At 36.6% G+C, this 16196-nt stretch overlaps 1 protein-coding gene across 1 annotated transcript in view; it reads left to right on the top strand.

Moving 5' to 3' along the window:
* The window catches only part of DMD (dystrophin), a 1204567-nt gene that overhangs the window by 837959 nt on the left and 350412 nt on the right, over positions 1-16196 (top strand). Inside the window, 1 exon segment of the mRNA XM_009334780.1 lies at positions 4068-4303. Coding sequence (XP_009333055.1) covers positions 4068-4303 — 236 coding nt within the window.

Genomic DNA, 16196 nt, shown 5'->3' with positions numbered 1-16196 from the left:
AATTACTATATTGGCAGAAAAACACTGTGTATAACTCTGAGGATATTAATGATTATTCTATGACCCTTGTTGAATTCACCTTACTTTCTGGACAGAGCAATGAAGACAGAGAAAGTGATGACTAATATTTTGTTTTCTCAGTGATTTTTCTGGGAGTTATTTCAGACCACTGAAGTTTGTAAGCTCTAAGTGCCAACTCAGTTAAACTAAGTAACTACAAACACATTTTTTTAATGTTGACATTCTTTTCTAGCTTCAGTGTACATTAGCAAGTGAACAAAATAGCAAGTGAATCTACAAACAAAAAAGTTCTTGTTTGTACGTATATGAAAAGTAACTCTATTGTAAGATCCTTTTGCCTTAAAAGAACATTATGTAGTTTCCCTTCTTATTGCCTTGCAGATCTTAATACAGTGTTCCCTCTTTCCTCACTATTCCTGCTTGATGTGGCTTTGTTTTAAATGTTGCCTTTGTTTGATGGACTAAAGTTGACAACTGTGTGGGCCCCATCCATTTTTTGGAGCCATTCATGATCTGCCACTCTGTGGAATAAGTTGAACTTTCCTCCCCTTTCCTCCTTCCCTGTAGCAGTAGTTGCCAAACTCACTCCTTCATCTGCTGACAGCCAAAGGAAAGCTACGATGTATTGCTACTTTGAGGAGAGGGATGGGAGAGATGATGGCTGCTACCACCAAACTGTGAAAGCGTGGTGCCTAATAGTGTTGTGCTGCTGTCTAGCCAGCACAGGAGGAAACTTTGGAGTGCTAAGCACCATTCACTATTTAAACACCTGTTTTGCATCTCCTCCAAAACAGGGAGTGAGAGCTGGGTGGAGGGGGCATGAATCCAAAGATTCAGAATTCAGACTTTGAACCATGAGTTGGAACTTGTTGCTTTAGGTAATGAGCCAAGTCCTCTGCTAAAAGCCACAAACTCAGCCAATTGTGTCCATTAGTGAATAATAGGTTCAGTACATTGCCTTCTGATCACTGAATGTCCTCTCTGTTATCTTGGGCTAACAGCTATGGGCAAAGTGGCGTATAAGAACTAAAAAGTATGGTTAACAACTCCACTACGTCAGGAGTCGTTTTGTGGGACTGACTAATCACAGCATGACATACTGGTTGAGCTTGGAAAGGACCTCTGGAGGTCATCTGGTCCAACCCCCCTACTCAGGCAGGGTGACTTAGAGGAGGCTGCCCAGGATCGTGTCCAGGCGGCTTTTGAGTATCTCCAAGGATGGAGACTCCACAACCTCTTTGGGCAACCTGTTGCAGGGCTCAGTCACCCTCACAGTCAAAAAGTGTTTCCTGATATTCAGAGGGGGAACCTCCCGTGTTTCAGTTTGTGCCCTTTGCTTCTTGTCTTGTCACAGGGCACCACTGGAAAGGGCCTGGCTCCATCTTTGCACCCTCCCTTCAGATATTTACACATGTTGATGAAATCCCCCCTGAGTCTTCTCTTTTCTAGGCTAAACAGTCCCGGGATACTCTCTCAGGCTTTCCTTGTATGAGAGATGCTTCACTCTCTTAATCATCGTTGTGGCCTCTCTCCAGTAGCTCTATAGCTGTCTTGTACTGGGGAGCCCAGACTGGACACAGTACTCCAGATGTGGCCTCACCAGGACTGAGTAGAACTAATCTCTGCTTCATTTGCATAATTTAGGTAAAAAGAAACAGAATAGGGCAGAAAATATCTGGAGTAATTTCAACAGAGATGAAAGAAAACCTGATGAGTACAGATTACTATTAATATTGTTATTATTATTAGTAGTAGTAATTATTCACATCTGTGTGTAAAAATTTTAAAAAATGAAATAAACAGGTGAAGGAAAGAGACCCTTTAGGGTTATCTGTTTTGCTTTTGATATTAAAAACTGCCAATCGTTAACTGTACAAGATACTCTGTTATAGCAAACAGTGTGATGTTACAAAAAAACTCTTGCAAACTTTTTTCCATGTCAGAAAAATATATATCCATTTTGTCATCTGTCTGTGTATTTTATTTAAAAACTTGCTGTGTTAAAACAGCCTTTTACAATAATTAATTTACTGCATAGTTATCCACAGGTATGTGTTTTTAAAGTACAGAAAGGAAAATACAAGGATTGCACTTTAGAAATGCAATAATGATATGAATGAGTGAATAAATATATTTAATTGCAGTGTATGTTATTAAAAATTATCATTTGCAGGGGTCACTTCTGGTATCATAATATTGCCATTTATTTAGGCTAGATAAATAAGGTATATGTTAGTTGATTTGGTAAATTGCTTGTATCAATACAGTATTTTTAATGCTGGCAGCATCTTATGGTGCTTTTACAGCGACAGCCATTTAGATGCTTGTGCATAGCTTTTTCCCTTTCTGCAGTGTTGAAGAGGGTCACTCATTCCCCAGTGAAGTAACTCAAAACTTTCTCATTAGTGAAAAATAGCTGCTAAATGCCTTGGCAAGATCAGTTAATATTACTGATTGTTTTAATGTTTCCAGCGGTTTTATGGCCAAACGGTTAGACCCTCACCTGCTACTTGAGTTTTCAGACTTCAGACAGACTTTGCCGAAATGGCATGAATGCCAATGGGGAAAACCATCAGACTCTCAGAAGTACTAGAAAGCAAAAAATATCTTACTGTGCGTGGGGTGACACCATTTTGTTTTTTTTTTTTTTCCTGTTAAAGACAAGCTACCTCACAGAAAGAGTGCAGGAAACAGGTTTTCCCTACTCTGTAAGGAGACTGGGAAAAACGCAAACACACACCTTGGTCCTTTAGATATTTATATTTGGTTTTCAACAACCATATTTTGCAGTTCAATGTTAGAAAGCATAGTGCACACTCCACACAGCTTTATTTCAGCCTTCCTGGTTGAGCTATTGTGTTGTTTAGGCAGCTGATTCAGATAGAGATGCTGTAGCTACTCTAAAGGGTAGGTATTTAGACTCTCTCTTTTTTAATGATTTAGCACCTCAGTGAAGCAATGCCACGTGTTCTTATGTTTTCCCCGTTTGAGTATTTTTCTTGTTTGGCTGGACTTTTTAAAAAATTAGAAAAAATTAACCAAATACAATTCAATGTAGCTTCATCTGCAATAATATTGTGCATAATGAATTGCTTTTGCATGATTAACTGGAGGGCAAAACTAGCCCAACAGTTTATAGCCATCTATTTGTAAATAACAAAAATAGAGAAGCAAAAATCAGTCTTGAAATTCTGAATGATTTCATGTTACATGCCTCTCTGTCCAATGGTAAGCTATCTGTGGCACCATTTTTGACTGCAGAAAAAGATACTGTTCTTCAGTGTTGGGTACTTCCCTAAGCCAAGCAATGAATAACGAACAGATTCTTTAAAACCCAGCTAACAGAGCAAGAAGGGACACAAAGGAGAAGATGTGTCCAATTTCTCCAAACAGAAGGAAAAAAATTCACAAATATCCACATAATATTTTCAAGTTATGAGGAGGAAAATCAAGAATTGGCCAAGGCTGATTTTCTTGTTGTGGAAGCTCTCATATTGGTCACAGAACCTATGGGAAATACCTGGTGGTAAGAACAAGTGAGAAGATCATTGGTGAGACAAATTCACAGCTACAGAGTGACTGGAGACCGTGGAAGAAAAGTGTTTCTAGACACATGGTCATGCTGTGATACATTGGATATTGCAACCAACTTTTTTTTCAATATGCCTCTAGCCTTGACAGATCTGACCACACTGCTAGATTTTGGAAGATGGCTAATGCACAACAATACTTCAGTGCCCTTGAGCGAGGGGTTCTTACTACACTGAGATCTTTGCTAGTGTTACTAGGTCCCACTGGTCTTTTAAGGATGAAATTTGAATATGCTGAGAATGCTGAATGTTAAGCATATACTGTAATAGAAATACTGTGGAAAAATGAATTCATATATTCTTTTAGTTTTAATTTTCATATTTCCAGTAGACATAACATCAAGAAATGAGCTTATTTCTGTGTTACCCTTTCTACTGCATAAATTCTGTTACTGAAATAAACATTTATCCTAGTTCATTTATTCAGTAATTTTAGCATGTTTTTTTTTCTTTCAGTAACTTCTGGTGAAACTGTTGCTGTGGATACACAAACCAGGGTAACCAAGGAAACCACCACCTTCAAACCAGAAATGCCATCTTCTGTGCTTTTGGAGGTTCCAGCCTTGGCTGACTTCAATAAGGCATGGGCAGAACTCACTGACTGGCTTTCTCGACTGGATAGAGAGATAAAATCTCAGAGAGTGATAGTAGGTGATCTTGATGATATCAACGACATGATCATCAAACAAAAGGTATGACAAACACTGATTTTTCAAGTTGAAAGCCTCATGATCTTTATTCTGTATTAAATCATTTCAACAAGGAACACAGGAGAGATGATAGGCTGCAATACATGTAGTTGTTACTTAAGCTACTTTATCCCATAAACACAATTATTGGATTAAATGTTAAGATAATTAATTGAGGAGAAAAAAGAGTATTTAATAATTTCTCTGGTATTTAAGGCAGATCTCTATCTTTCTATTGCTTGTGCTGATTGTGTTGTAAGAGTATGCAAGCCAATGGTTGCAATATAAAGCTCATGAGAAAGAAGGAATTGCATAGTAAGCTCCAGGTTGCCAGGAGGAGAGATACCCTGTTTCATACCTTTTCTTATGTTGCTTCTGTAATAACTTTTTGAGAGGCTTATATCCTGCTGCTGTTGCGTTTAGAAAAGCTCCTCAGTTGTCTTAAAGAAAAGAACAGCTCATTAATGCAAGTGTTTTGTCAGCAAAACTGCACCAGTGTTACTTATCTTTAAGAACAGAAAAATATGGAAATATATGTGCAAGGGAAAAAAAAGGCTAAACTTTAGCTACTCAGTAGCAATAAAAGTAATTTGGTATTATATAGTTTCAAAGTAATTACCTGCCTTCTAGATTTAACATTGCTCAATATGAAACATTTGGCTTGCCTGTGCAAATTTTTCAGTGTTAAATTTCCATTCAGTTCAGTTCTAAACTGAGTTTAGGACTCTCTATTATAAGGTTCTCTTCTGCCTTCCCCTTCCTCCTCCTCATAAAAATTCCAATTTATTGTAAGGAAGATATTGACATTCTTTCCCTTTGCTTAAAGTAGAAAGAGAGGGAGAAACAATGGACCCATTTTGCCTAGTATCTGTACTAAGTAGTTTTATAAGAACATGTATATTAAAATATGCAGATGTCTCATAGGATTCATTCTGCTTGTTTTCTTATATTTCCCTCTTTTTCAGTGGTTTAAACTTTCTATCTTTGAGACTTTTGGTTTGCTTTAACTAGATTAGTAAAATATTTTTTTCATCTTGATTAATGATCACAATATTTACTATGTAGGATTATATAGTGGTTTATTAATTAAAATATCTTTAAAATGGCATGGGTATATTTTACTAATAAGTAATAGTTGCAGTGTCACCTACACAGGACACTAGATTAAAACAACTGTTATGTCATTTGAAAAGGTTGAGGGCCAAGGAAGACTTGTTTGCACATTATCTTTTAATCTTTTTTAGAATCGTTTTGATTTTAAAATTTTATGTTGTCAAATACTTGGTTCAGAATTACATGTTTTTCTTATTTGTGCCTCATTTTAGCATATTATTCTGGCAGGCAAAATCCATAGCTTGCTTCCTTCTGCAGATCTCTTTTACTTAAATATGAGATCAAATTATTAACTCTTGAGAATTTCAATTCATGTTATACATGTTTTAAAATGAAGTTGTTTATATCTGTGTTTCATCTTAACTCAAGGCTAAAATATTTTAGCTGGTTAAGCCAGCACTATTGCAGTCTTCATCTCACTTCTGTTCCTGGCTGGGTAGCTCTGTCTCTTTTTTTGATACCGTGCTGTGTTCGTAACAAAAGCAGCAGGAAAACTCTTTTTTGTTATGCTTACCTCTCTAATTGGCTGTGCAACAGAATGTGACATTTAATATATTCTCTGATGAAATGGAAGAATCAATGTCTAAATATAGACTGCAGTTCTGTTAACTGGCTCCCTCTTCTCTAATGATCATCTTAATATCACAATACATGGAAGTGAATGTCATGAAATTTTGATTCTGCTCTTAAATCTATCACTGGATTATTAGGTGAGATTAGCAGACAGAATTTGCAAAACTGACACAGAATTTTAGGTTTCTCAAAAAAAGCCCTGCTTTCTAATGTGTAGTGTCTGCAGCAGTTTGTGAGCTGATGAAGTTGGACATGTGGGCACTTGGTTATTCTGAAAAGTCAGGCCAGATATGATCTAAGTTGGAAATCTGTATATTCTGTAAAAGAGCATAGTCATACCTCTCCTGTGGTTGTGATTTAAAAGTCATTGAAAGTCACAGTATTGCATTGTGCTTTATTTGGAGAGTTTGTTGTACCTCTACAGGGATCTCAGTAAGCTTCAATAGGAGTTCTGTCTTAGTAGATTGACCTTTTTTTTTTTTTTAAATCAGTTTTTTGACTTGAGGTGCAAAATACCATCTTAATGCAGCCGACTACTTCCCTTATAAAAGTTCATAATTATAAAGATACATGCTCCATGAAAGCTGCTTTATTATAACGCATCTCTAGTTGCTGACCCAGAATTCAGAACACTTCAAACAGCTAGTCCCATTGGTGTGCTACCAAGCTCTTACTGTTTTGGGGGTTTGTTTCCATTTCATATTTCTTTCAAAACAGAGACACACATTTCTAATAAGAAATTGAAATGTCAAAGCAAACATTTTAAAAGCTAAGAAATCCCATATCTAGCAATGTATGTAACAGGACATTTTCCAAATCACCCAGGTAAAAATAAGTGACCTTAGGTTGTCCTTTCTTTCACAGCAGCATGTAATGTTGTTGAAGCTAAGTCTCTGAGGGCATTTTGGTTAAGTTCATTTCAATCTGATTGTGTCATAAAATAACAGCCACTAGCTCTGCCATATTTTTCCTCCATAAAAGTATAAGACATCGTTAGCCCCGACTCGAACTTTGCTTGGAGGTGATCACAGTGAACTGGTACTCTTGTGTGAATAGCATGTACAAAGGTTAATTATGGAACAAAACAAAACAAAAAAGACAACTATTCTAAAAAAAGCTTGTTTTAGTGACAGCTTCCCTTTAATGAAAGAAACAATACAAATTAAATTCTCCTAAGTGGTGCATGTACTATGTAGTAAAAGGAGCATACTAAAAGAGTAGCATAATGGTTATTCATTTCAAACATCTCTAATTAATCTTTCTGTCAAATGAGTGGTATACATTTCTTTCAAGCAAATACCTTACATATTTTAGTCATCTATGATTGTATATATCTTGTTAAATTCTGTATAATTAAACTAAAAGACACTAAAAAGTGTGCACTAAACAAATTTAGTATTAGCATTAGTGTCATCCATGTTTTCATTAGAGGAAAATTATTAATTTTTACTCATCTGCTTGAAGACTGATGTTTTGCAGGATTTGATCCTCAAAGAAATAAAGTAAGGCAGGCTGACAAGAGACTCATGTTGTTTCTTTAGACAACCTTCATCTGCAAATAAAGTTCATGGGAAATACTGAGAATATATAATACACCAAGATGTAAGTAGGTGAGGGACATGACAGAACACAGTTTACACTGTTGCTTCATTTCACTGTCCTTACTTCAAAACAATGAAGATGTTTTATATTTGAAGGTCAGTTGGGGATTCTTCCTAAAAGAGAAAATTGTGGACAGAGGAACAGGATGATAAACTACATTTTGCTACATTATGGAAAAATGGAAACCTCTTCTTACTTAAGATGCCAACAAGCCTTTACTCAGAAACTCTGCTTTGGCATCATTGTATTTTGAGGAAGGTTTGCAGCAGGGATAGATTTCTACTTGAAAGCAGCAAACCCTGGAGGCTGTGCAAAGCTTGAAGATAATTAACAATGCCATTCAGAGAGATCAAATACTATAATCTCCTTAAATTTTGAATTCTGTCCATGGATTTTGCCAAGGCATGCTGTCCATCCAAACTTTTTGTAACATATGTTATTGAAAACATGGCTTTCAGTTGTACCGGATGAACATAGATTTAATTTAGTAAAAAGTATTATAATAATAAATAATATTACTAATGAATTTGACTACAAACAATTTTCAGTGACTACTTTTACTCATTGGTTCTGAGTATAGGTTGAGTCTGCACTGTTAGGTGCAGTGGAGGGGATTAATCTGAAAAAAGTATTTATGTAGAACCAGACCTACAGCCAAGCTAGTTACTGAGACTTTTAAGCAAAGAGGAGGGAAAGATATTTTTAGGTAATGATTTGTGTCATCCTAAAGTAGTCATCCAAAAAGATTCAGATACTTTATTTCTACTCAATTAATTTGTCACTATTCAAAAAATAGGTTTGATCTTCTGTCAATTAGAGAAGTAAACAAAATTGGAATGAAGAGATTGTTTTCACTATTAATTACTAAATTGATTTTTCAATAGCTGAGGATCTTGTGCAGCTGATGATAGTAAAATGACTGTTAAGGAAAAATATTTGTTTATAAACCGTGCAATTAACAGACTTCAGATGAAAGAGTGGGCTTAACTGGCATTCCCCTTGTTTGAGGATTTTTTACCTACCCTTTCCCATGGTTACATACCATGCATTTTGGTATACAACTTTATAATTATACATGCATTTTCATATGCAACCTTACAATAAATATTCTGATAGATCAGAATAATGAGAAGTTTTCTGTCCAAACTGTTTTCCAACGTAAGTTTTTGTGGAAATAAAAATATAGTTTTCCAAATTTCTATCCTGTTCTTACAGAAGCCACTGTAATTGCCAAATTAAAATTTGTAGTTCTGTATTACAGGGTATGAATCAGTGTACTCTAAATATGCCCATGTTGAATTAAAACTTGTAGTTACAGCCAGAGATGTTTGTGTCTGTCCATATAGTTTATATCAGAAGTGTAAGCTATAATTAAGGTGAAGTCCTCAACCTTTTGGACAGAGTACTTCAAGTTCTACAGCGGTGTGAAGAAGTTTCATATTAGTGACATACTCATGAAAAGACCCATGTGACACATCTTCAGATAATGTACTGTTGAAGAACATCATAGAAGATTTTACACTTGGAGCTGAATGTTTTCCAGTTTAGTATTCTGATGTGCTTAAAGGGAGGAGTTTGCTAGTCCAGAATCCAAGTATGGTGCCAATAAGTTGGGAGCTGACATTCACACTTTCAGAATCAATCTTCAGGAGCATATTTGCCCCATCGCGTTTTCTGTGCTGTTGTGCTGCTTTGAGGGTTGTTTTCAAAGCTTCACATTCTCTAGGATCTTCTATTTCCATATGAACACACAGCTGCAGACATTCCCTGGGGCATTGTTGGACCAGGAACAACTAGCTCCCAAAGCAGGGCTGGAGCTGAAACGATTCTGCAGCACGTTGCAGGGTTCATTGGCATTCTTGTGCACCTCCTCTGATAGCAGAACCCTACACATGACTTTATGGGTTAAATGGTGTGCAAAACCTCCTTTACCTCTATGAATTTCACCATAGGATATATTCGCTCAGATGACTACTATCATTATTTTATGTATATTTCGGAGTGTTATTGTTGTTCTATTTAACATGGGATATTTAGCAGAATTCTTATTTTATACTGTGTCATGCTGTTAGACTTTTAAAATTAATTCTAATTGATGAGAAGTACTGGAAGGCTGGTTTCAGTTCTTGAAGTGAATAAAAAAATAATAAATGAACAGTTTTCTAAATATATTAGAAAAAGTTAGAACTACAAGGTTTGCATGCTGAAAGATTTTAGCTTTTTTATAGAGTAGAGGAAAAAGAAAAAAACATCTGTCAGCCTTTAAGCTTATTTTTAAAGGGTAGAAAATGCATCAGGATGCTCTAGAGGGCCTGGAAATCTGAGTCTTTAAAGGGAAAGGGGAGGAAAAAAAGAAAAAAAAAAATCCATTAATTTGAAAATTTGGCCTCAAGAGATATAGAATATGTGTCAGGAGACTCTTTTTTTAATACTTTGTTGCACATAAAGACAGCTGATATTTTAAAATAGGTTGGCCAGCTCACTGTAGTATGTTAGAGAGTATATTTGTTTTCTGCGACAATAAAAAAGCTGTCTAAACACTGTCTTTTGGAGAGTGATTAACAGCCATTTCCTTATTTCTCTATAATGTTAATCACTAGGACATGCATAAAAATTTTACCTGTAAGGATCTGATTCTAAACTCGTTGAAGTAAAAGAGATACTTTCATAATTTTTCAGTTAGTTTTCAGTCGGGCTGTAAATCATCATCCAAACAAAAAATAATACTACAGTTGTGCCTAAAGATAACTTTCGTCTGTTTGCTTTTATTGACCTATTGTGAAATAATTTGATTATTTTTTTCCCATTCCTACCAAATAAGCTTCCAGGAAAAGATAAATTATCACGATTAGTGCAACTGGCATCCTGTTTTGGAAAAGGCAAGAGTTTAGGAACTTATTTTCATTGGCATTTATATGTTGAATATTACGAGTATGCACTTTTCACTAGGGTTGCATTTTTCAATAGCAAATATATTTTTCTGTATTTCTAAGCCTGACCTATCTTAGAAGTATAAATGACCTGTTCCATCAACAGTGGACCTTACCTGACCTACTCTTATCCTAATAAATCTTTCATTGTGTGTGTTTGCATTCCACTAATATGTGCAACTCAGAGACCTGCTGCATTGGGCCCTCTACAAACATACCATGGGTATGAAAAGACTGTTTAAAGTTATGTGTTGTCCACAATATGGACCATGGGGAAATCCTGCTGTGCTAGAAAGTGTAAAAACTGCTTAAACCTTCATGAGTTCTGTGTGTGCCCAGGCAGCAAAAAAAGCCTAACTAGATGTATTTAATAAAACCCTAGCCAGCGTGTTGAGGGAAGCGATCATTCCCCTCTAATGAACATCTGTGAGACCACTTCTGGAGTTCTGTGTCTAGTTTTGGGCTTCTCAGTGTGCAGGAAAGACATGGAGGGAGTCCAGTGCAGGGCCACCAAGGTGGAGCTGGAACACTTGATATACATGGAGAGGCTGAGAGCTGGGCTTGCTCAGTCTGGGAGAGAGCTCAGGAGGAACCTATTGCTGCTTAGAGTCACTAGATGGGAGACTGTACAGAAGATAGAGCCAGACTCTTCTCAAAGGTGCAGAGGAAAAGGATGAGAGGCAACAGACACATGCTACAGCAAAGGGAATTCTGATGAGATATTAGGAGAAAAAATGTTCATGATGAGCATAACGAAACATTGGAACAGACTGTCCAAAGATGTAGTGGATTCTCCATCCTTGGAGATATTCAACACGAATCTGGACAGGGCCCTGTGTGACCTGATGTGGCTGAATTTGGCCCCATTTAAGTAGTAGGTTTGGCAAGATCTCCAAAGGTCCCTTCCAACCTAGATTGTTCTGTGATTATATATGAATGCTATTCTCAAATAACAAGATTCTGTGTTGTATACCTTGTCAAAGAAGCACACTTTAAAGGAAGGAAAACATGGCTTTATGCCACCTTTGCAGCCCTCCCACCTCATCTGTAATTTGCTTTAATAGCTGGAGCTGATAAAATTTCGACAAATTATTTAGTTCTAAGTAGTAGTGAGGATCTGTTAGGACAGTTACACAGATTTTAGGGGGCTGTATTTTTGTATCCATATTCATATATGTTATTAGCAGTAGTAACAAGAAAAGCTAAGAGTGGCTTTGTTTTTATTCAGAAATTGTGGGAAATATGAAAGCAGCTTGTTTCTAAATAATGACACAATGTATAAAATTCTAATCTAGTTGTAATAATAAAATGCAAATTAAAACTAGGGGGAACAATTGTATATTTGCTCATTTTATGTGTGAGGAGATGGAGCTCTTCTTAGAGAAATAAGTTTTCGCTCTGTAAGAAAATAAAAACATCAAATCCCAGCAGAGCTTCCTAATGAAGCTGATCTTGAAACACAGTTCTTTTATGTGGAAAAGAAAATGATCCCAGAATTTTAACTAAAAAAATCTTCTGTCTTGAAATGTGCCCTATTGGTTTCTCAGTGTGCCAAGGGTACTCTGATACTTCTATAAACACTGCTTAATAATAATATAGATACAGGGATTTGCTAGCAGATGGACAATTCCCTCTTGAGGCAGAGCAGCCAGCAGTGTCATTATCATCCTTTTTCATGAACGGGTTGTTTGAAAAAATGTCACTAGCTTTTTTAAGCTGTGGGATGTGTCAAATAACTAGTTTCCAGTGGCTTAGCTCTATTGCAGTAAGCCAAATTTTTTGAATTCCTTTTTCTCTTTTCCCGGTAGAACACTATCATAATTTTTTGCACTTGGAGAAGCTCTCGTGGAGAGTTCTCTGTTAATTTGCATGAATATATTGTTTTATAACACTCGTGAAATAATCAAAAGTACTCAAATAAGTAGTTGACTCAAATGTAAGCAGGAGGCAGGCATCTAACTCACTAAAGCTCCTGCGAAATATTTAGATTTTATACTATGTAGAGCTGCTTAAAAGTGAAAGGTAAAATTTATAAAAACACTGTAAGAGAGGCATAAAGGCATGTTTGTTTTCAGGGGCCACAGGGGTCTTGAATATTTTTCTCCATTCTCTAACCATTATACACATTTATTTCTTCATGTGACCCACCACTAGGCATGCATAGTCACTAGATTTAAGATGAATAAACAGTATGTTCCTGTGGTTCTGGGGAGGGAGAGAAGTAATAGGAGAGAGAATTGCATGTCTTGGGAAGCTTGTATTACGAGGGATTGAGGAGAGAGGGACACTGTGCTCTGAATTTGCCTGATCTTCAATCGCTTGCCCCACCTTCTTCTTCACCTTTGTGGAACATGGCTGGTCTGTTTTCTGCTGCCTGGAGACCCCTTTGGCCTGTCTCTTCTTCAATATATTCTCCTTTTGCGTCTTCAATATATTCTCCTTTTGTTTCTACTAAACTGAATTTTGCATGCAGAAGATGAGGACAAGATGTCTGATTTTGCTTAACACCTCTAACGGCTGATGTCCTTTGTTAATGATGCACAACATGTTGAAGAAACACTAGATTCTAGCATTTCTAGATTCTCTTTTTCTTTCACTAGTTGGGGAGGGTGGTGGGAGGGGTTTGCATGTTTATTTTTTGTTTTGTTTGATATAAAACCAATCCCTCCTTCACTACTGCAAAAATAAAATTTCAAACATTCATATTAGCAGAAAACAAATTTACAATGTAAACAGAATATTAATTTTTTCAGGTTACTACTTACTGCAATGAAATCATAGAAAATGGCTGAGTACACACTGAGCTGGAAATATGAAAGTAATCCTATTAAAAGTGATAAGACTATACATTTTCCTCAAGAAAGACATTACAGTATTTTTCTGAATTGAACCAGAGAATTCAGCTCTTCACACAATCAAGTGCTGAAGGAGGACTTAATTAAAAGAAAACTGTTTTTGTAGTAAATGTGGGCCATTTCACATTACTCAAACCTCTCATCTGTCTCTGTTGCTAGCTGATACAATAAGCAAGGTAACGAATCAATTCCCAGAACTGTATTCTGCTGCCTTTGTGGACCATTGCTCTTATTGAGCTAAAAGATCAATTTAACTTATCATCATGGCACTCCTAATGTTCATGTGCTTTCTGCTTATATGAAAGATTTTGTGCAGCCAAATGTGAGTGTCATACACAGAGGTTTAGTCACCTCAGCCAGCTCCCAAATTTCTTTTTCATGCTTCTGGACTTGTCAAATTCTCCAGCTGAATTGTTAAACATGGAATTCACACTGAGGTTCATGCAGTTCAAATATTGCAACTATCTACTCTATTTGCTCAAGAAAAGTTTTTCTGTTAGCCACTAATATGCGAGTAACTCAGTTGCTGCAGTTATGTGCTGCTCACAGAAGTACAGCTTAAGAAAAGATAATGCCTATCCATCCTTTTCTTGAGGGATTATTGTAAAACCTCCAATCACAAATAGTCGATAAAAGGTAGAAAGACCATTCAGGGTGACAAAATATGAGCTAAACTGATCCACTGAACAAGAAAAATATATAATGTTTACTGTTCATTTTTGTGTGCTTAAATAACTAGGCAAGAGCAGGGTATAACTATCCCAAACGTGCAGTGCTAATTTGTTAATGACTACTTGATATTAAGCTTTTTGCTGATGTCAAATCTTAAAAATAGATCATAAATTTGTAATAAATGCTCTTTGATCCAGACTATTACAATGCAATGATAATCTTGGGTAGATTTCCTTTAAAAACATAACCCATTGAAGTGGAAATTAGGTAATAGAATCAACACTGGAAAGATGCTGGAAAGCAAGAGTTGAAAGTTGTAATTGTTCAGCATCTTACACATCTGGCCTTGCTTGTTTATAACAGGAATGTGGAAATTGCTTAAAAAGAGAAAATAAAGAATAATAAAAAATACAAGTCTAGACCTAACAAAATATCAAAGTGGAACAATCAAAATAATTTCAATATTTGTCACTGATTTCTAGACATGAAATTTTTTTCTATATAAGCATAAAGAGTTAAAAAAATATAGATCGTGTTTGAGGTTTTTGTAGCTGTATGTATATACACTCTGATTTATTACTGAGAAGATCATAATTGCCAAAATTCACGTATACGAACTTGATTATCAACTTGACCAAGACTCATCTAACTTATCTCCGAAAGAAGAGATAGTTTCTTTCTATCAGTAGAAAGAAACTGGCACATCTGTGGTTTATTCTGCCTGATTCTGAAATGGACGTCTACAATAGGTGAGGTGAATTGCTTCCTGGAATGGCTTGTTTCTCTCAATATATGCTCAGCGACAAGATCAGGTGTAGATACCTACCTACACTCGGTCTGACTCATCCCTGCCTTTCTGGTGGGGCAGTTTTTTACTAGAAAAATATCTGTATGATGGAACCAGCCCATTCCACAGGGAATGCAGCGACTCTGTGATTGCCTCTAGTCAGATTCCTGACATAACCCTGCAAACCAAGCAGGTTTCCTGTAATCTGCAACAGCTAGTTCCCACCATTCACTAGCATAAATAAGCCCCTGGATATCCAGACCAAAGGCAGCGATGTTACTCCTTTGGGACACTGGAAAACTGCCTGATTTCTCTCTCCCTCATCTACCTGTCTCCTTTGTCACCCCTGAATATCATAGCTCCAAGTTTTAGTTTAATTTGACTTTTATATTAAAAAACCCCCAACCCCCCAAAAAAAAACCCCACAGAAAAATCATGTTCTGATATTAGCAGTAGTAAAGTGAAAATCTGTATTTTCATTTTCAAAGTGGCTCCTTTTTGATGTTTTCACAGAACAGTTTGACACTTGGTTTCTCTGGAAAAAAATAAGATCAGCACTTATTTCTAATTAGAGTAGAAGCTGGTTCTAGTATTTTGGAAAAAATGGTTCTGGGGTAACACAAAGATCCTGTTTTATTTCACTTTCCTGTTCAGAGAAATATCTGTTATATTTTCTGACCAAGAAGCAAGGAATGTAAAAGAAAGAAATAATAAACAGAAAGTGAATTTAAGCATTTCTCTGTTTGTGGGGAAGAATGATGTCTTTTGGGCTATTGTGAGTTACCAGAGATGTCTTACTGCGTATGTCAGAGAATCATTTATTCAAACAGACAGTTTTGAAGGTGGCACGGTGTGGGACTAGATCTCAGGGTAAACGTCCAACCTTTTGACATATGTTTGACCATATGAATGGGACTGTTTTCCTTTGTGGTATCTTATCAGTGTGACTTAAATTCCTACTGTGCATCGTGATCAGCACTGATAGCATTTTTAACTGTTCTTATAAATCCTTCTACCTCTTCATATGTGGCCCATATGGCATAATATTTCTGTGATGAAAACTGGTATATTTGCCACATTCTTACAATGACATTCAGTTGTGGGATTCAGCTCTGACAAAGTGATTCTGTTTTGCAAAGAAATAACAGTGCATCAGAACCCATAAAAATTATTAGCTCATTTGCTGGTAGTGTGATTTCTGGGGGGCCCCCCCGCCGCCCCCCCCTTCCAGTGGCCCCCCACCCCCACCCCGTGCTTCCCAGTCCCTCCCAGCACACCCCAGAGCCCTCTTTTCCCACTACTCCTCTCCCCTAATAACTCCCAGTACCCACCAGTGCCCCCCCCCAACAACTCCCGCCGTCTCC

The sequence above is a fragment of the Pygoscelis adeliae genome, unplaced genomic scaffold (genome assembly GCF_000699105.1).
Source record: "Pygoscelis adeliae isolate BGI_AS28 unplaced genomic scaffold, ASM69910v1 Scaffold91, whole genome shotgun sequence".
NCBI lineage: Eukaryota > Metazoa > Chordata > Aves > Sphenisciformes > Spheniscidae > Pygoscelis > Pygoscelis adeliae.
The sequence above is the reverse complement of the archived record's forward strand: the minus strand, read 5'-3'. Positions and strand labels throughout refer to the sequence as shown.